General features: G+C 34.2%; 2 protein-coding genes across 5 annotated transcripts; one reads left to right on the top strand and one right to left on the bottom strand.

The window, feature by feature from the left end:
• Window positions 1-7,560: 7,560 nt before the first annotated feature.
• LOC113724646 (uncharacterized) lies at window positions 7,561-11,188 on the bottom strand. Of its 2 annotated transcripts, none has more exons than XM_027247539.2 (3): window positions 11,002-11,188; window positions 10,600-10,774; window positions 7,561-10,459 (listed from the first exon to the last, which is right to left on the bottom strand). In XM_027247539.2, exons 2-3 carry the CDS (start codon window positions 10,622-10,624, stop codon window positions 7,785-7,787), a joined length of 2,700 nt encoding a protein of 899 aa, XP_027103340.2. In that variant the 5' UTR covers window positions 10,625-10,774; window positions 11,002-11,188; the 3' UTR covers window positions 7,561-7,784. The 2 variants fall into 2 exon arrangements, with proteins under 2 accessions (XP_027103340.2, XP_027103334.2); XM_027247533.2 differs by having other exon boundaries at window positions 10,600-10,745.
• Window positions 11,189-14,707: 3,519 nt separating this feature from the next.
• LOC113724625 (uncharacterized) lies at window positions 14,708-20,120 on the top strand. 3 transcript variants are annotated; one of them, XM_027247509.2, is made up of 7 exons: window positions 14,712-14,865; window positions 15,535-15,596; window positions 16,466-16,782; window positions 17,500-18,151; window positions 18,225-18,424; window positions 18,513-18,757; window positions 18,836-20,120. In XM_027247509.2, exons 3-7 carry the CDS (start codon window positions 16,514-16,516, stop codon window positions 19,621-19,623), a joined length of 2,154 nt encoding a protein of 717 aa, XP_027103310.1. In that variant the 5' UTR covers window positions 14,712-14,865; window positions 15,535-15,596; window positions 16,466-16,513; the 3' UTR covers window positions 19,624-20,120. The 3 variants fall into 3 exon arrangements, with proteins under 3 accessions (XP_027103316.1, XP_027103310.1, XP_027103324.1); XM_027247515.2 differs by lacking the exon at window positions 15,535-15,596 and having other exon boundaries at window positions 14,708-14,865; XM_027247523.2 differs by lacking the exons at window positions 14,712-14,865; window positions 15,535-15,596 and having other exon boundaries at window positions 16,652-16,787.
• Window positions 20,121-21,284: the final 1,164 nt, after the last annotated feature.

The following is a 21,284-nucleotide window of genomic DNA, read 5'->3' as shown; positions in this document are numbered from 1 at the left end:
GTATCATTAGAAAATGTGACTTTTGCTATCGAGCCATCATTTATTGATGTACCACGATTTAAAATGGTGGATTATTCATTAACAAAACCTCTTTGAAAAATAAGGTTAAATAGTCAAGCTAATGACTATAAAGAAACACTTGTTGGGAGACAATTCAATGTTTGTTTAAATTTATGTTAATTTGATGTGATTTTATATTTAACATGTGTGTTTTTGTGTGTTTGTTATGTTTTTATGCTAGGGTTCAAGATTTATTTCTTTTTTCTAATTTTGTGAGTTTTTTGCTGTTTGGTTTGTTGATAGTCATCTGTGTAGTCCTTTAATTCTTCATTTTGTTTCTTTTTCCCCTTACTCGACGATTATAATTTTTTTCTCCTTCTCTTCAGTAAAAAAGACTCTTGTTTAAACTGACTGGAAGATGAGAATATTTTCTTTGGAAGGCTAGGACCTATTTGGCATTGAGTATGATATTTGATATACTACTTTCATCATCTCAGCACATTAAGAAGATGGAGGAAAGTCCAACAGGTTGAGGTTTGGGAAGCACATAATGAAATAATCCAAGCGGAGCTTGTTACAGGCGCAGATATCATATTTATGTTATTAGAATTTTCTAGAAGTACCAATTTTTAGCTCTTGCATCTTTGGGCCAATTTATTTTCACTCTCTGCAATGTCAAAATACTAAATGTCTGATAATAGAATTTCTTCCCCTAAATACAATGCGAGCGGTTGATAAATAATGTTTGCTATGATACTCAGGTTCAAGTGACATAACCTTAAAGCTGTGGAAAAGGAGGAGCTGTGTACATACTTATGTGGGGCATACAGGTTAATCTTGACCTTCTTTTTGTTCATCCTCCCAGCTCCTATTGAATATATGAACATTCGTGTTCTTTAGCTTAGTACTTGTTTTCTTTTTCATCTTGTTTTCTGCTCAATGGACATGCATCATGCGCTTGTGCTCTCCTTTCCTCGCTTTATCTCAATATGAATCTCTCTACTAGATCATTTAAACCGCTTCTTATTTTTTGGTTACTGCTTAATTTTTTGTCAAACTTTTGGTTTTTTGGCTTGATAATCGTACCTAGAAATATAGGTGATACTAGGTAAATAAAGAGACCAAATTTTGAAAAAACAAGCAATGAGGCTGAGGGATAATTTACCTCAACAGAAATTGAGATCTATTCAAGTGCATGGAGCATGATAGTTATATAATAATTCATAAGTTGGAAATAGACTGTCATTACTGATATGTGAAAAATAAAATATCAATCTTTTACTGGACCTTCTTAGATAGTACTTATTATGGTGGAGGAAAAGACACTGTTTCAGCAATAGAAAATTTTGGTTGGGCGAGGAGAATTTTGTGGTTGAGGTGTGCTAATGCTTAGGCTTGAGCGGGGTCAACTGGAATAATGAAGCAATGCTTGCTAAGATTACATCTTTCTTTGTGGTCTTGCATGTGTGAAGGCCTATTAGCATCGATGGCTATGATAGCCATGAACAATTTTATTGACCGTTTACTTTTCAAATTTGTCAGTGTAGTATTTATGATTTATAGTTGTGTTAATATTCTTCATTTTGCATGTTCAAGGCTTGGCCTTTAAGCCAGGTTTAGGAATTAGCTCTGCATCACATGATGGGTAAGATTCTTTTTTCTCTTCAATGGATTTACTACCTTGTCAATTCTCACAAGAAAGGGTGCAAGACATTTGTCTTTATGTCCATTCAGTTAGGGGGACATCAGCTCATGGTCAACACTAGGCTGATAAAAGGACTACATTGCAGAATGAATTTGTCTTGATAAAATACTAGTGAATGTTTTTTTATGACTATTTGGTATTAATCCTAAAGCAATGACTATTCCTCCAAAATCCCAGTGCTTGATTCTAGCAGCTTATCATCTTGTATACTATTTGGTAAGTTAGGCTTAAGGTCGAAACTTGCAACAGCCTGTTGCTGCAGTTGGGGTAGGCTTGGCCTAAATCAAGAAAAAATTCTAACAGGGGAATTAATTTAAAAGACAAATTGTAAACATGCAGACAGAAGAGAGAAGAGGGAGTTCATTAGGGAAGGTTGAATCATTATATTTGCTTATTGAATTGCTATTGTTTTTTGGCCCTTGTTACAAGAATTTCACTAGAAGTGGCATAATATTCATGCTCATGTCTTTTCCTGGTTTTTATATGGGTTAGGGTTTTTTTTTTGAGATAAAATCCCATGTTGGGATTTCTTTTATCTTTTTCTTCTCTTTGTATTTTCTTTGATCTTATTCTAACTATTTTTAGTGAATCCCTTTTTACTTATATGCACATCTTTGTGCCAATCTGTTCTACTTTGTTAGGAATAAATTGGCTATACTATTAGTTTTCACTGATTAGTATTTTATGTCTATTGTAGAAACTGTATTGCTCTTTCTATTAAGGTTAGCTCAGTCTGATATCAGTCCCGAAATCTTTTACAAACACAAGTATATGCTTCTTTTTTTCCCCTTACCATTACCTATTTAGGTACAAGTACAAGATGGTATTGTTTTGTGTTTTCTCACTTTATTAAAATTCTCTCTTTTTTTGTGTCCACTTACTTATGACCATTTTTTCGTACATTTATAGGATCTATCAAAATTTGTAGATCTAAAACTAAATGAAAATAATACACCAACTATAACTGGTACAAATGGTTATAAATACTACTACATTGGTATGACTGGCAGATGTTTTGATCAAAATTGGAACCATTTTGTTATTGATCATGATTTACGAAATGGTCAAATACTACTCTTTATTCCACAGTCCAAGACTTCCTTTGCTGTGCTGGTGTTCAACCGAAAAGCGATAGAAAAGTTGTATCCATGGCACTTTGTATTTTCCATTGGATCAAGCATGCAATTTGCTGAATTTATTCCAACAAAATCGACCTGTTATGCTGCACTTTTGCTCTTGATATTATACAACAAGGAGCTCTAGTTTGAAAAATGTATTTGTAGCACTAGAAGTTTAGTGTTTAGCAACTCATTGTAATTGTTTAGTGAATCAAATCTTGAAAATGAATGTTTAGAGACAAATTGATGTTTATCTACTGGCTGCACTAACGAAACTTTGATAATGAATGTTTGAAGTATTTTTTTTTGTTACTTTGGTGTCCTTTTTTTTAACTAATATTTAGTCTTTGAGATTTCTTTTGCAAATGGTTTCTGCATGCATGCAAAACAAATTATACAACAAGCTTATCTGCACATACCATAGTTATTAAACCCCGACCCTGCCCGATGGTCGAATCGGTCAATCTGGTGAACCAGCCATTGGACCGGGCTAGGTTTCTAATTACATTATTTGAACATAGAAGCCATTGACTAGTCAATGACCCAACGGTTCAACCGGATTAAACCAGGAACCCAGCCGATTTTGTCCACGAACCAGGTTTTGTGAAAAAGATTTAGTTAGCTTTACTAGAATTCGAACTCCAAACCTTTGATATGTGCAATAGTATACTTACCACAAGACCACTTTGCCATATGTTGGTAGAGTAGCTTTCTTATAATATATAAATGTTTTGTCAATTCTATTTTTTTTTTAATTTTTCTAAAACAAATTTATTTGGAATCTTTTAATAAAAACTTATGACCCCCAAACTCTATAAGTTATAAAATGGATTTCAAAAATAACATATTACATAATTCATTTTAAAGACAAATATTATTTTTAATAATTTTTTGCATTTAAAATTCGTAAATAAGCTAGATAATTACACTAAACATAGATAAAATTTTATACTTGAAGTTTGGTAGATTACTAAATAAATTTATGTTTTATTGATTCTTATATGAATTAATTATTCTATAGCAAATTAAATTAAATGAGCATTTGCTATGGCATTGTTTATTACAATTTATATCATATATCTTATATAAAAAATTATGAAACATAATATTTAAATATATTTAGTGACCCACCGGTTCAACCACTCACCCCCTAGTTGAACCAGTGACCCGTTGACCTACCTCTTTCATCGAATTTTTTTGGGGCCGATTTTAATAACTATGGCACAGGCTACATAATTGAGGATCTATCATTTTCGGACTTTACTAATAATCAGACACACCTTTTGGGTATAGATCACTATTCTATTCCTTCATATATTTGCTTTTTAATTTATACAAAATTGGGTAGGGCAACCCAAAAAAATTCGATGAAAGAGGTAGGTCAATGAGTCACTGGTTCAACCAGGGGGTGAGTGGTTGAACCAGTGGGTCACTAAATATATTTAAATATTATGTTTCATAATTTTTGATATAAGATATATGATATAAATTGTAATAAACAATGCCATAGCAAATGCTCATTTAATTTAATTTGTTTTTTTATACAAAATTGGGTAGGGCATTTTACATTTCCACCGCTCGAAGCGCGTTCATGCCTCCTAGTATTTTCAAAGGTGCTACTTAGGTGTATTTTATAATTGGACAGGTTAAAAAGCATTTAGGATAAAAATGATGTCAAAGAAGCTCAATTTGGAAGTAAAATTCTAAGTTCAAAAGAGCGGAAGATAATGGGTGCCAAGATGGGGTCCAAACATAAGGCCTGTTCAACCTCGAAAATGATTTTGGTATAAGTTGAGAATCTGATGATAATGGGCACCCATCATACAGCCCGATCAAGGCTCAACAATGTCTAGACATGTGCTTTTCTAATTTCAAGTAGTCCACTCGACTCCAATTTTAAAAAAACCTATCACAGGGACTTTATATTATAAATACATACGAAGGAGGTAATGAAGGGAAGTACGTCAGAAGAAAAATTCTCTCTGGAGATTACTCGCTTTTTCAGAGGTAGAGTAAGATAAATTTCTCATAGGATCTAGGATTAGTCTTTACTCATTTATGAACATCTTTATTACTCTTGCAATGACGGCGTCTAGCTAATCTCTCTACTAAAGCCAAGGATTGAAGCGGCTACTCCATGAATTGTGAAATTGGTTTGATTTTTTCAATCATTAATTGACTAAGTATCTGCTATTCTTTGATTTCTATTATGTGTTTATGCATATCTAGTAGAGTCAATGGTCAATTATTCTTTTTTATATGTATCATTCATGCCAAAACACTAATTTTGATATGTAATTGTCTTGCATTAGTATTTCGGCTAATAGTTGCTTACCTTTTTATAAAACCTTAAGACGAATCGTGGTGTTGATTGAATAATTGCATGCGTTACAGGTTATTATCATCTTTGACTGATTCATAGTCTTTAATGCTGTTATTAAACTAACTTGCAATTACGTTACTACTTAGATTGTCTGATAATAAGAATACAATTTGAATGTGTTATTCTAATTATTGAAGTTAGAGAATCTTATGAGTTACTACTGGTGTTTGGGATAATTTAGACCAAATGGCAAATAGTTGACTAGCGATTGGACTTTAGGAATTGATGATTAATCAAAGTAAAATTTTCATGTCCTTGGCTTGGCTTTCGTCTATTGCTAACTTTTGTAATTGTTATTTTAAACTGTTCTTAATCATCACTAACTATTTTCATCGATTCAAAAGAGAAAAATCAAAGTTCTCATTGCTCCCCGTGGGTTCAATCCGGACACCCACTACTATAAGTTTTGGGAATTCAATAATTAATTTTTGACACTTATGACAAGTGATCACTCCTTACACTCCCTCATGTAATCGGAATCATAACACCACTAGTCCAGACTCATCTCATACAAAGATCATGCAAGATTTGCTCTAATATCATTTGTAATGTCCAGGATCCATGGATTGGTTCAATAACTTTTTGAATTGAAAAACTCGGTTTCAAAATGGTTGACCCAAAGTTATGTAGTATCCCATAGACCGAAATTAATGTATCTATCACTTCCTTTCTAAATGCCCGATTGAATATCTAGGCTCAGGTTTAATAATTATTATGATACCAACTAAAGTACATATATGCTTCTAGTGATAAATTTTGAAAGGACCATTCCATGGAATGATATATATATATATAGAGATAAGAAAGGTTCACTTTGATTTTGTATAGTATTTTTCTTTTTCTTTTAGCACAATTATCAAGTAGTGCTGTTATACCTTTATCTTTCAAAAGCTCGCCGCTTATGAAAATGTGGCAATTTATGACACTATTAAGCATGAGACTGATGAATAAAGTAAATGTGTAAATAAATAATAATAATAATAATAATAAAAGAATTGCCACTATATGAAAAATGTATGCATTATTAATTTAGTAATCATTCGCTCAAGTTTGTTAGTATAGTAGATAATAAAGATTTATTTGTTCCAAATCAAACATAATAATAAAATTTTCTTTTCTACCAAATTATAATACAAACAATAAAAAATACTTTTATGGACTAGAATGTATTATCTTTGGACACAAAATTTATGATATCCACAATCTTGTTTACCTAAATAGATGCCCATCAAATTGTTTCGAGTTGTTTTATGGTAGCTTACAAAAAGTTTTGGTTTCTCAACATTACCAAACTTTGGATTTTTCTTATTTTTCAACTTAATGGCTGAATGTTTATGCTTCTAAAATATTAAAAATTCACTTTTGGCAAATAATTGTTGGATTTGAAAGTTTTGAGATGAATTTGATACCATAGGTTAAGTTAGATCATTGTTAAAGCATGTCTTTGTAGATAGATTGTTGAAGGGCAACTGATACCAATTTATTTAGTGAACTCAAGCCATTTGCAAAACCTATTTGATTATAGTCTTGGACAGAAAGGTTAAACCAAACCACCACTAGTTCATCTTTGTTTCGAGCCAAAGATCAGGTTGGGTCTAGTTTAGTCTGATTGGCAATGGTTTAATTGGTGCCAAATTATTTTGGGGCAAGCATTGCTAGATGGCTTTGTAATGACTAGTGTACGTCTTAATGGTGTTGCAGCTCTTTTGCTTTCTACTTTTTCTTTCTTTTGGACTCTTTAAATTTAGAACTTCGTCGTAGCATTTTATGGTTGCTTTGCTATACTTAGGAGCTAGACATCAATTAAGTTAATTGTTTTATAGGTGGGGAGAAAAAAGAACCAATGGTATTACCTCAATTGAACTCCTAATTAGCTCTTGCTTATTGAATTAAGCAATTTATCTACTTCCTATGCTTTGAGATGAAATTTTTAACTACATTAACTTTTAAAACTTTATTTTTTGAGTGTATTTTAGCATATATCTTTATTCTTTCTTTTTTTTTTTATATGAAATGAAATATGGTTCAAATTCTATTAGTTTAGATATAATTAGCTCTTGATTGCTTATTGTCGGCAATATTAGTCCCTAACTTATACTGTCGGCAAGGAACAGCTAAAATCCTAATATGAACATTTGTCCCGCTCGAGGGGTGGAATAGAGAAATAGTCAATAATGGATAACCATATTTTGGCAAGTAAAAAAAATTAATCTTGAACTAGTATTAGAATTGAATATTTAATTGTTTGACAATGTTATGCTTATGCTTTAATTGTGACCACATATTGAAATATAATATTGTTATACTTTTTTTTTTTTCAAATGTATTATGATGCAATAGTATAGTCAAGCTGGTAAGAAAATAGATAAACTGTTTATTGGGTGAAGTGCCACTTATCCTCTTATCAACCAGTTTATGTAGTTAACTGTGTGATTCTATCCCCAATTTAGACCTATATTGCTATGCCCTAAACTATACAAATAATGCGTCCAGATAGCCCACCTATTCAAAGAAATAAACACATAAAAACTACACATCAGATTGTGATCAGTCGCTAATAACAGCAACCAATCCATTGTTACAATGATCTAGATGCATGCTGTGCCTTTGCTGTTTCCCGCAGAATAGCACCCACGATTGCTGCCTGCTCAAGACATTCAGCCTTATGCAGAGAGTCCATAAGAACAATACATGTTTTTGTGTACATGTTGCAACCTCTTAACCTAGTCTCTTCAAATAGTTGGTAAGCTTCCAATGCCCTATTTGAAATGCTTAACCCTTCTATCATAGTATTATAACAGGCTGAATCAGGTACACCTCCATTTGCCTTGAACCTTTCAAAGAGTTTATCAGCTTCTAGTATATTTCCGGCCTTTGCAAGCCCAGATATCATAGTGGTATAAGTAATCAGTTTGGGTTTTAGACCTTGCTTCTGCATTTCCTGCCAAAAAACAAAGGCTTTATTGAATTTTTGCACCCTACAAAGCCCATTTATGAGAATGCTGTAAGTTATTGAGTCTGGACTGCAATTCAAGTTTTTCATCGAATTAAAGCAGACAAGAGCTTCATCTACTTCTTCAGCCTTCACGAGAGCATCAATCAAGCAGTTCCAAGTATAAGTGTTCGGCGTCAATCCTTTTTGCATCAATTCTTCCATTATCAGATATGCTTCATCAATTCTACCCACCTTCCCGAACCCATCTACAAGGCTACTGTAAACCACCACATTTAACTCCACACCTGTGGATTTTGCTTCTTCAAAAAGCATGTAAGCTTCATCCAGCCTGTCAATCTTTGCAAGCCCATCAATAACACTACCATAAGTGACAACAGTAGGTTCATGACCCTTCACCTTCATTTCCTCCAGCAGTTGATAAGCTTTATTGACCTTTCCTGATTTACAGAATCCATCAATTACCGTGTTATAAGCAAGGGTGTCAAGAATACACCCTCTTTCCTTCATTGTATAAAATAACTCGTATGTTTCACGTGCAAAGCCTGCTTTTATAAGACCATGAATCAGAATAGAATAACTCCGCACATCTGGAGTAAAACCCAGATTCTTAATTTCCTGAAACAAAGCTCTGCCTTTCTCTGTCTCACCAGCTTTGAATACACAATCCATATAGGTGTTAAGGAGCAAAAGATCAGGGGCAACACCTCTAGAAACCATTTCTTTGTAAATCTTGTGCCCATCTTCCTTCCTTCCAGACCTGAAAAAGTTCTTAATCAAGGATGTATAAACAACAGCATCAGGAGCCCGATCAGAATCTAACATCTGCTCATATAACCTGTATGCATCATCTACCCTGCCATGCCTACCCAAGCCATCTATAAGAGAGCAAAATGTCCTTGTATCTGGCATACAAAGTTTGTGGTCCATTTCTTCAAAAATAAAACAAGCTTCATCAAGTTTCTGAGCCTTACACAAACGGTCAATCATTATATTTACAGTCAATACATTGGGAAACAGGCCTGAAAATTTCATGGCATCTCGAACGTCTAAAGCAGCCCTGTACTGTCCTTCCCTGCAAAGCATGTCAATGATGATATTATAAGTTGTGAGATTAGGTGCTGCATCTTTTTTCATCTCCTCAAAGATCCTTAATGCGTCATCAACTTTTCCCTTCTTCCCAAGGCAGGTTAGAAGAGAATTGTATGAAATTACACTTGGTATGGATCCCTTTAACCTTTGCCTTTCAAGTAACCTATATGCTTCATCAAACTTTCCAGCAGATCCATATCCCATGATCATAGTGCTATAAGCATATGCGCATGGGACTGCCCTATTCTGCTCCATCTGTTCAAACAGGAGCACAGCTTCATCCAGTCTGTTACCCTTGCAGAGAACACCAATCATACTCGTATATGTAACTTCATCAGGTACGAATCCATTAGCTTGCATCTCATGAAAAAACTTCCAAGCCATATCCATCTTACCCACCTTGCCAAAGCAGTTTATACACACATTATAGAGAACAATGTCTGCATCCAATGAGTTGCTTTTCATCTCCTCCAAAAGCGAGAGAGCAGCATCAACTCGACCTTCCCTGGCAAATACTCGTATAAGAGTCGTAAATAAATGAATGCTCACTTCATAACCTAATTCTTGCATCTGAAGAAAGAGTGCCCGCGTAAGATCAGGTTCATTAACAGTACATAGGGCACCAATTAGGGTAGTGTAAGCTGAAAATGCAGGGCGAAACTTTAACTTCCTCATTGTCTGAATACAATCAAATGCTCCCCTTAATTTTCGAGTCTTGACATAGCTATCTATTAGCTGAATACAGGTACTGTTGGATGGGCCATACCCAGCAAGACCCATCTCTTCCAAAATTTGTTCCACATGATCAAACCTCTTACTCTTCACGATTACCATGAGAAGCATATTGTATGCCTCCGGACAATGCGCTTCGTCAGTTTTCTTCTCAACCCACCGAAAATAGTTTAGCGCTTGTTGAACATCTTTCAGCCTCCTTAAGACTCCAATAACTAGTTCTGAATGACGTTTTTCATCATACATAGATAAAGCATTTTCAACTGAAGGCCCCCAAGATCCACTCTCCAGGATCTGGCACACCCTGTCCGCTTCTTGCCATATACCCTCTGATTTTCCCAAATATTCTTGGTTAACCCCATTTCCAAAAGAAGCTGATCCACCATCCTGATTGCAAGGTCCATTACTTGAAAATGGCAAGCTCCTGTAAGAGGCAATCACACGAAAGCATCTTGAGGCAGACTGAAACATTAATCCTGCGGTACCAATTATGATCAGTATGATCAGTGAGCTACCAGAAACAAACTTAGAGTTCCAATAAATCAACAAACTCATGATTAAAGAAATAGAAAGAACGGGAAAACATTCAGGAATTAAATGAATTCAACCAGCATACCTCGGCTCGCAAAAAGTGCCATCATTCTTGCACTTTTGAGCTTTAAATAAAATCTCTGCAAAATAATCAATGCACTGAATTTCTCTTTTAACCTTGCTTCAAAAATTCATCATCGAAACTTGGCAGGCCATTCTGATAACGATACCCTACAAGTCGGAGACTCCCAAATCGGTGACTGAGGACAATTCAGGAAGAATCAAATGGGTAAAACATGCAGCCTAATTGTCTAAGTCGACCAATTTCAACTCAGGATCAAATCAAAAAACATTTCTACTTTACTAAAAGATTAATGGAAAGACTATGACAATCCGCCAAGAACATCCCAAGAACATTAATAAATGAAGTCTATTGAACAAAATCATCAGAGTAAGAAAAGTACAGCAAAAACAATAAGAAACTAACCTGCATACAAAATCTCTAGCTGAAACTTGTCTCCTTCAAGACCCTTAAAAGAGCAGCAGGTAGAAAAAGAGGGTGAATGAGAAGCCCGAGTGTAGCTTGCATAAGGAAGAAGAAGAACGCGAAGGGCTACTGAGAATGCTTCAGGGAAGGAGAGGGGAATGACGACAGAAAAAGGGTAGTAGTGGTACTAAACTGGGGTGGCCCAACTATATCGGAGTTTAATGTCTTGTTCTTTAGGCCCGACATGAGATGGGCTTTGATAGGCCGAACTAAAATCAATGGGCATTGGTACTACTTGTTCTAAGCGCTATGTTGATTCTGGGAATAAAACTATAAAATGTCCCCTTTCAAGGTGTTTAATTGAATGTTTATCTGAAGGACTAAAAATATACTACAACGTATTATCAAATATCTTATCTTACTATAACATAAAGTAGAGGTCCAAATTTACTGTAGCAATTCCCCTTACTGATATGTGGTATTATGGGTGAATTTTGAGTTTTCTCTTTTGCTTTCTATATGGATTTGGTATTGTCTCGTGGAGTTGGCATTACTTTAGATGTGTTCAATGACCCAAATTAGATTGCATTTAGCATTTCTTTATAATGTTGAATTATTTTGAGTAGACTTTTCAATATCTACATTTTGAATAGATATAATTCAATTAGAATTTATATTTATTACTATTCACGTTAACATTTCAACTTAATTATATTTGACAAATTAACTTGAGATTTAATTATTTCTATTCGAGTTTTCAACCTTATCATTAAATAATTAATGTGCTTATTATTGGACTTAAAAGTGTATGTTGACAATAATCAAATTATAGTTGGTTTGCAATTGTAGTAAGCAAATCTTTTGGTTTCATAAGTTACTTTCAATTTTGGTGTCTGAATACTGTTATAATCATTTGACTGGAGTGTTTTGATGAACGTCTAAATTTGTGAAAAACCTACCCATTCACCTAATTCATCACCTGTTGTTGATTCACAGTACGTTGATGGTAGGTAAGGAAAATATACATAGACATGATCAATAAAGAGTATCAATAATCTATGAAGGATTATAGTATCAATAAAGAGTTCTGTGAAATTTTTTTTTTTTTTTCATAAAACCAAATGTTTACTAGAGAGTAAGGCATGGTAGTCTGAGTTTCCTCAGCTTTGGTAAAAAAGACAGAAAACTCATTCTCAGGGGGTTTGGGGGGTCTTTACTTCTTAGCAGCGAGGCATCCTGTGGGGTTTTCTATCCCACATCGGAAAGGGGGGGTTGGGTTTAGTGTATATAAGTCCCCTGAACGTCTTCAAAAGTTACCGGCTTTTGAAGATTGTTCGGGGATTCAGGGTTTATAAACACAAAAGTTTGAGTTTCCTCAACTTTGGTAAAAAAGAGTAAGGCATGGTAGTGGTATTTAGTTGCCAACCTGGTTGGGTAGGATGGTTTCAATTGCGAGATACTAGTGGTGATCTGTGTTTATGGACTTGTGAAGTTCATCATGCATAACTGCATGGCATTATAGGTGCGTGGTGACTTTCACACTTGATTTGCAAAGGTCGAATGCTTCCACACTTGATCTCCAAACATTTTCTAGTCAAAACTTCCTCCAACTCTCCTATGGGAAATAGATAAGATTTTTTTTTTTTTGTAATCTTTTTCCGTAAGGAGCCTTCTGTATAATTTCTTTTTGTTTGTTTGTGTGAATAAAATATCTTCTAGTCTTAATAATAATTTCTTTTCTCCTAGGGTTATCTAGTGAGAGTTTTCTTCTCTCCTAAACTTTTTCAGTGAGAATTTTCTTCTCCCCTAGGAATTCCTAGTGAGAGTTTTACATATTTTTAAAAATTTTCTTTTATTAGATTTAAGTTTTTTCAAATTTTAATCATCAGATCAAGAATTAGGTCTATTTGATAGATCTCATCATAATATCTAGACTTGAAGCTATCAAGCAGCAATGGTGATTGAAAATATACATAGATTTTCTTTTCTTGGAATTACAATTATTTTATCTCATTTTAAAATATTTTTAGAGCTTTACAATATAATAATTTTTATATGTTCTTCAAATTTGTAGTATCTATTTTTCAGATTTGTTTTTTGATCTGTAGAATCCATTCTACATGTTCTTTGATATCTGTGCATGTTTGATGATATAACTTTTGCCATTAGTATAAACTTTAATGAAATTATGATGTTTTATATAAAAAAAAAAATGCTAAGCAAACAAATAAAGCATAATGTACAAGTGAAAAAGTATGAGTAAATCTTATATATATTGGCAGTACCCTATCATCGATCCATAATACATTTGCAAAAATTGGAGTTTAAATTCAAAATTTGCATAGTTGTTATTCATTCAAAATTGACAGCACTATCAACGTAGAAAAGATTAATTTAAAAAGTATAAGTGGCAATAAAACATAACGTATCTACAAGAGAAGAGATATCCACAATGAACTATCAACTAAATATTGTATGATAAACTCCTTGAGCTGCTTACTTTTTTATTTTCTTTTTACACTTTGATTCCATTGTACAGTAGTAAGGAAGAATTTTAAAATGTGTTTTCATCCTCCAATACTCTCCCCTTTAACACATTAACACATATGTTAGTTTTGTGACTTTATTAGTACTCAAGACTCAAGAATACCCATGTACAAGTTTGGTATGGGTTTAGTTCATAGAGGAATTATTATAGAAATTTTCTTTTTAGCCATTTTTGTTCTCAAAATTCAAGACTTTGGAACTATTATCCTCTATTCAAAACTTTGGAATAGTTTGACCCTTCAATCATGGTGGATGAGATGCTGAAAATGGTGGACTATGAAAGGGGATTAGATAGTTGAGTCCAATATTAAATAATTAGTTTGAAAATTGTGATAAAATGCATTAGCCTATCCTAAATATTGAAAAAAAAGATATTCACAAAGTGGTTGAGGATTAGCAATTTCTATTGTTAATTCTTTTTTTGTTCACAACACACTACATTTTTCTTAGTATCTTCTGAAATTTATAATACTACAAAATGTTTGACCTCAAATAACGAAAAAAGAAAGGAATTATGTAAACAATCAACAAAATTTCATATCAATAAAATTTGCTTGGCAAAATTTTATCAATACATATTTTTAAAGCACTTTGTCAAAATTTACATGCCAAGCGATGATTTTAATTGAAATATAAACATTAAATTAATGATTATGTGGTTTAAATTGAACTGAAAAAACATTTATATGTTCCTAATACTTAAAGTATTTACTTTGGAATAAGAAATAATGTACTTTGGTAACGCAAATTACTCACCAACTATAACAAACACATGCTATCACACAATTAGCAATTCAATCTAAACACGAGTTGTTATTTTCTAACCTTTTATTGAAGTAACAATTATATATAGTAGAAAAAGTTTATTCCTTTGTTGAATTATGAGCATTGTTACCAAATTTTAGAGTTTTTCCGGTTAAAACCTCTTATGAAGTTTATGATATTAGGATTTTTTTCATCATTACATTTTAGTGGGGAGGCAAAGTTTTTATATCCAAAGTTAAGAGCGATAAAATATGATTATCCCATACATTCAGGGGGCAAAGTGTAATCAACCCTTCAAATAACATAGGGCAAAGTTCGGCAAAACCCATGGGCTCAAAGCACGACCCGTCAAAAGATGAAAAATCCGGGTAAATAAAACCGGTTGCCCGGGTTATTTAATAAAGAAAAAAACAAAAACGAAAAAACCTTTCTTAAACCCAGACCTCAAAATTCTCCCATCCCTAATTTCACCATTTCTTTAGTCTTCCCCCAAAACGCCGGCGAATCTACTAATCATCGCCGTCCACTTGAAAATCCGCAGACTTCACCGGCGTAAGCCCCTGTATCCGTCTTTTCTTCTGCAATTCTTCTCCCGCCGCTGCTACTTGCTTCTTATTTATTTATTTTATTTGTAGTGCTTTTCGGAGAAATGAAATTTCTGTTGTTAGAAACTCAAGGTTCAGAATTTTTTTTTTCTTGCGGTTATTGCTTGAATTCTGTGAAGATATTTGTTTAGTGAATTTAAAATTTGTCCTTTCTACGAAATTGGTCTGATTTTTTTAAATTTTTTCTGAATTTTTTTTAATAAACAGAGGCTTATTCAATTGGTTTCAGCAAAGTTAGAAGCTTTTCTTTGCCTACTTAGTTGGGCTGAATCAAATATAGCTTCTTTAGATAAAGATGAATTGCGGTTCTTTCTAAAGTTTGCGTTTGCAGTCATTTAGCTGTATCTGTGTAATTGTTTTGTCTATGCTGAAGTTGATAAATTTGAATATGTACTTATCACTTCTTTGAAATTGGCAAATTTAGAAGCTTTTCTCTTTTAAGTTCAGAAACTTTTGCTTTTCGTTTGCTCATTTTTAGCTTTAAGTCAATGTGTTACATAAATTCAACTTTGAAACATTGTTTGTGGTAATCAGAAACGTGGTTAATTTGTTTTGTCTGATTTTGGGTTTAATTTTAGTTGGTGTAAATTGAAACGTGATTGTTTTTTATCTATAGGTATGTCAGATTTTATGCCACAAAATTCACAAAACGGAGGATTCAAAGTTGATTTCATCTCGGTAATAGGGATTAGTCACTGTGGATACATGTTTCAGGCTTTCATTGTAGGAAATTTGCTGAAAGTCATTCTTTTTTAGTTCATTGAATTTCTTTAAAGCATTTTGAATTGAAACATGCAGATTGGCATTCACGCAAATTTGTGTTGTTTTCTTTATACTTTCACTTGCTTACTTTCCTGATGCTTTCTTGTTGTTTTTGTTATTTATAGCTGCTAAGGCGCACCCTTATTTGTCCCTCATCTCAGCATATGACTGTCTGTGACTGCGATACTCCATCTCTGGTGTATATATATTTTTATAGCCCGATCCAAAACCTTTTGTTGTTTGTTCGCATTGAATTAATTTTTTCCCAGTATTACTCTTTTTTTTTTAATTTTCTTTTTAGCAACTAGGAAATAGATTCATATTTTATTAGGTGAACAATTTTTTGTCTGTCCAGTAATCAGGCCTGGATTTTTTTTTCTGTGAGAAAGGAATGCAAAATATTGCTATTCATTAAACATGTAGAGGAATTAAGTTCTGAAATCATTTAATCCAGCATCTCAGTGCTGAATATTTTTCAAATAATCGATAAATAGCACTAATTCCTGAGTTTTGCAGACAACATTAATGTTTTGGGAATACTGGAAATGTTATTTAGGTTTCTGCCATTGAAAGGCTTTGTAAATGAGCAAAATTCTGAAATAACATCAAAATGTTGGTAGTAGTTACATATCAATGAACAATCCTTGCTATGTTGTAAACAAACCATTGTCCCTTTTTCATGGAAGTTTTGATTATGGGATTGTAGTATGAAAATGTGTTTTTTTTTCCAATGCAATTTTGTGGAGGGATTAATAGTTTAGGATTTTTATATTTGAAAATTGCAGCAAGTAATTGGTGGCAAATGCTGAGTTAGAGACATATCCAGATAACAAATGGAAATAGTTGAATCCATTTTCGACATTCCTGTGCAAAGTCCTCCTGCGGAAGAATTTTCGGCGGCTGATTTAGATTGGACCAAGTTTGGAACTATAGAACGTCATGATGATGTAGCGCTTATCCCTTATGCCCGAGTCGATGCATTTATTATTGGAGAATGCCTGAATGCAGAATGCCCAACTCGGTTTCACATTGAGAGGGGTCGCAAACGAGCACGAGGCAGTTTACAGGAGTACAAAGATGACGAATATCTGGAGTATAGGCTGTAAGGTTTTTAGTTCTCTCACGATCTTGATTCTTTCTAGCTGAATGATGAAGTTGCACTATTGTATTCCTGTACCTGATAATTTTTTCCAGAACACGAAACAACATCATCTTAGCCTGGATTAGATGATCTATAGATCTTAGTGCAGTGTTTTGTTCAGGAAAAGAGTATAAAGGTTGAAAAACATGTCTTAACCTCTTTTGTGATTATGGTCATGGGTACAAGCAGATTAGATGATCTATAGATCTTAGTGCAAAGCTTTGTTCAGAAACATAGTTTAAAGGTTAAACAATGTGTTTAACCGCTTTTTTGCCTTTGGTCATTGCTAAGCTAGTAAGGTGAATTATTGTCATCCATAGCAATCTTGTTGTATTGTCTATCTGGGAATTCTTTATATTTTATTGTCAACAATGTTTTAAATTATGCTTAACTAAGCAATTTTCTTTATTTGGAAAATGGGAAACACTTGATTGTGGCTCGCTTGCATCCTGGCTGCATAAGCTTTACAAGATTTAATGAATGTTATACTTTTAAAGCTGCCATTTTTGGTTCACTCTGGATTTATGCTTTTGCCTTTCTTTCCTTAACCCTCCAGCTCCCTTAAGAATTTTAAGGTCTAATAAAAAGGTAAAAGCAAATACATGGAAAGGTTACACTTGAAAGGGGAAGAAAAGAAGGATGGGGACTATCAATCATCATGATACATGTTTTCTGTAGGTATTGGTGTTCTTTTGGACCAGAAAACTATGGGGAAGGTGGGGGTATATTACCTAGTCGCAGATATCGGCTCAACACTCGAAACCGTGCTGCTAGACCCCAATCCATGAGGGGTTGTACGTGCCATTTTGTAGTAAAGCGCCTCTATGCCCGTCCATCTCTTGCACTTCTCATATATAACAATAGGCGACATGTAAACAAGTCTGGCTCTATCTGTCATGGCCCACTTGACCGAGATGCTATTGGTCCTGGTGCCAAGAAAATCCCATATATATGCAATGAGATTCAACAGCAGACTATGTCTATGATCTATCTTGGTATTCCCGAGGAAAATGTACTAGAGAAGCACATAGAGGGCATTCAGCGCTACTGTGGTTCTAATGCAAAAGTTAACAGCCTTGCTTCTCAATATGTTCACAAACTTGGCCTGATAATCAAGCGTTCCACTCATGAATTGGATCTAGATGACCAAGCTAGTGTTAAATTGTGGGTTGAACGCAACAAAAAATCTGTTTTCTTTTATCAGGACACATCAGAAACAGATCCTTTCATTTTGGGGATCCAAACTGAGTGGCAATTACAACAAATGATTAGGTTTGGGCACCGCAGCATTGTTGCAGCAGATTCAACATTTGGGATAAAGAAACTGAAGGTAATATATTCTATTTGTGTGAATGGTCCGAAATGAAAGCTCATTTGATTTATGATTGTTATATGAAATGCAGTATCCCTTGTGCACGCTGCTTGTGTTTGATTCCCGGCAACATGCACTTCCAGTTGCATGGGTAATTACACGTAGTGTAGTTAAATCAGATGTGGCTAAATGGATGAAAGCTCTAGTTGATCGAGTTCATACAGTTGATTTAGGATGGAAGGTCAATGCGTTTTTGGTTGATGACGCAGCAGCAGAGATTGATCCAATAAGGCAGAATTCTTTGCTTTGCTTGCCTTTCTGTTTTAGTGTATATATTGCTGGTCTGAACAGGGTGCTTATGTTTATTGTTGGATTTCAGGGAGATTTTTTCTTGCCCTGTCCTATTTTCGCTGTGGCGTATTCGCAGATCATGGCTGCGGAATATTTTGAAGAAATGCAATAACATTGAAGTCCAGCGGGAGATATTTAAACGGCTGGGGGAAATTGTCTACAGCATTTGGGGTGAAGTTGATTACATGGTTCCTTTGGAAAAATTTACTCAAGATTTTGTTGATCAAACTGCCTTCTTAAATTACTTCAGAGCTACTTGGCTCCCAAAGATGGGTTGGATAACTTTCCCTTGTTTGTTTTCTCTTATATGTTTCGGTGATTTTTGTTAATCTATTTGTATGTTTGGAATAGAAATGTGGCTTACCAGTATGAGAACTCTTCCGCTAGCAAGCCAGGAGTCCTCTGGTGCAATTGAAGCATATCATGTGAAGCTGAAAGTTAAACTTTACGATGATTCACATCTTGGTGCATTTCAGAGAGTTGATTGGTTGGTGCACAAGTTGACAACGGAGCTGCATTCTTCCTATTGGCTTGATCGATTTGCAGATGAGAGTGATTCGTTTCAAAATGTCAAAGAGGAGTATCTTGCTTCTACATCATGGCATCGGGCATTGCAAATTCCTGATACTGCTGTTACCTTGGATGATAAAGACCATCCTTTTGCAAAGGTTTTGAGCCAAAGAGAAAGCACAAGAACACGAATAGTGTGGAATCCTGGATCTGAATTCTCTCTTTGTGATTGTGAGTGGTCAATGCAGGGAAACCTATGCAAGCATGTTATTAAGGTCAACATGATCTGTGAGAACCTTCGCTCCTACCAACCAACCTTATCATTTCAGTCATTTCAAGACATCTTAATGAGCCTACAAGAGAAACCATTGGATGATTCAATTGCGCTAGATTTGTCAACAGCCTGGGCACACCAGATGCTTGATCAAATTCAGAAGCTTGTTGAGCTTAACAGTTCTGATGATATTAGTACCGTTGTAAACAACATGCCGTTGAGATGGACTACCAAGAAAGGCAGAACGTCATGTGGCAAGCCATTGACTACTCTTGCTCTGCCTTCAAGTTCTAAGAATGATGCTGCAGCACGTAAAAGGAATAGGAAAAGGAAAAGATTGTCACGAATAAGATGATTTTGCATTTTCTGGTGCGTAATCACATTTGAAATTACTGAAAGAAAGAGTAGTTTGATTTAGCATATCGAGCTATCACAGAGGATACTCAAGTATCTCGATCACATCTTAATCAAGGATAGCTTGTTCGAAAGCTCAGCTTATGACCAGACACCCATCCTGTACAAAAGTGGTATCATTTGTTCCCAATTACTTATATCGCATTTGCAGCTGATGTTTCTATATTGGTGTACAGAACTAAGATTGGTCTACCTGCCATTTTTTGTGATTCTACCTGCTTTCCTACTTTGTGGATGCTGGTTGATTAAACCAGCAGGTGGAGGGCCGCATCCTTTTGCATTTTTTTTAATGGATATTTAGTCAACTGTGGCATAGTTCTCGTTTAAGAAATGCATCTGAAGAAGTTGTAAATATACTTGATTTTATTTGCAGCAGGAGAAGATGTCATCTAATAATGAGCATTGTTAACTGATCGTAGAAATGGAAACTTCTTCCAACTAGGTGTATAACTTGTCTATTTCTAGCATCCTGTTCTGCGTTCCCTTTGCTGCTGATTCTTGCTACAGGTTCATGTAACCTTATTAAAAGAATTCTATTTGACTTGAGTGACATTACAATCGGATTAACGGGCACACAAAATTTTCCTTGTGCTTAAATATTTATCTCAAATAAGTTTCTTCATTTTTTTTTATGCTTGTTGATTGCAGAAACAGAAAACTTCTTCCAACTAGATTAAAAACTACTAGTATTTAGCTCTGAGTTCCCTTTCGTTGTTGATTCTTGTTACAGGTTCATGTAACCTTTTTATAAGTACTTTAGTTGACTCGAGTGATATTACAATCAGATTAACATGCACAAAATTCATAAAGCTATTGTTTCCTTGTGCTGCTGGAATACTCATCTGAAGCAAGTTTCTTGTTCTTCTTCTTCCCTGCTATGTTTTTAAATCACCAAAAGCTCCAAGACTAACATGACCCGCATCCTACTCATTTAGTAAATTTCATTTCTTTAGACAGATCAGTGATTTCATTAGTAGCATAGATTAGACTTGGAAAAAAGTGGAATACATAGAGAACTTCCAGAATACCATTTAGCCATTTATTCGGTGACTTTAATGTGACCATTTGAAAAGTGGCACATATATGAGAAACTGCATTTCTTTAAAAGATTCTATAGAATTAAAAGTTTGGGTTTTTATGTGCTTTTTGGTGACTGGATGAAGGACTTGCTGTTCTTTTCTTCTTAGCAATACTGGATAAGTAACTTGATCCTGAAATTTTTAAATTACATTTAGGCAAGTGCTCACTACTACACATATAAGATTGTTTCGAAAAAAAAGAACAGCAATTCTTGCTAAAAGTGTTTAGAAAATGTTTGAAGCAACGATGATCAATCCTGTTTGGATTGGAGTTTTTAGGAGTTTATTATACAAAAATATATTATAATGACGTGATGTATACGAGCTAAAAATGTAATGGAAAAATTGTGTCGAGAGAATATTCTAAAAAACTTTTTTCTAGAAAACTCGCAATCCAAACTATATCTTCTAACTGTTGCGCTGTAACTGTATTTGTATAGGTTCTTCCTTCTTCATACTTTGTTTTATTCTCTATGATGATGTTTGGGAATCTTCTGTTGTACTAAGCTCACACCAAAGATTT

The sequence above is a fragment of the Coffea arabica genome, chromosome 1c (assembly GCF_036785885.1).
Source record: "Coffea arabica cultivar ET-39 chromosome 1c, Coffea Arabica ET-39 HiFi, whole genome shotgun sequence".
Taxonomy (NCBI): Eukaryota; Viridiplantae; Streptophyta; class Magnoliopsida; order Gentianales; family Rubiaceae; genus Coffea; species Coffea arabica.
The sequence above is the reverse complement of the archived record's forward strand: the minus strand, read 5'-3'. Positions and strand labels throughout refer to the sequence as shown.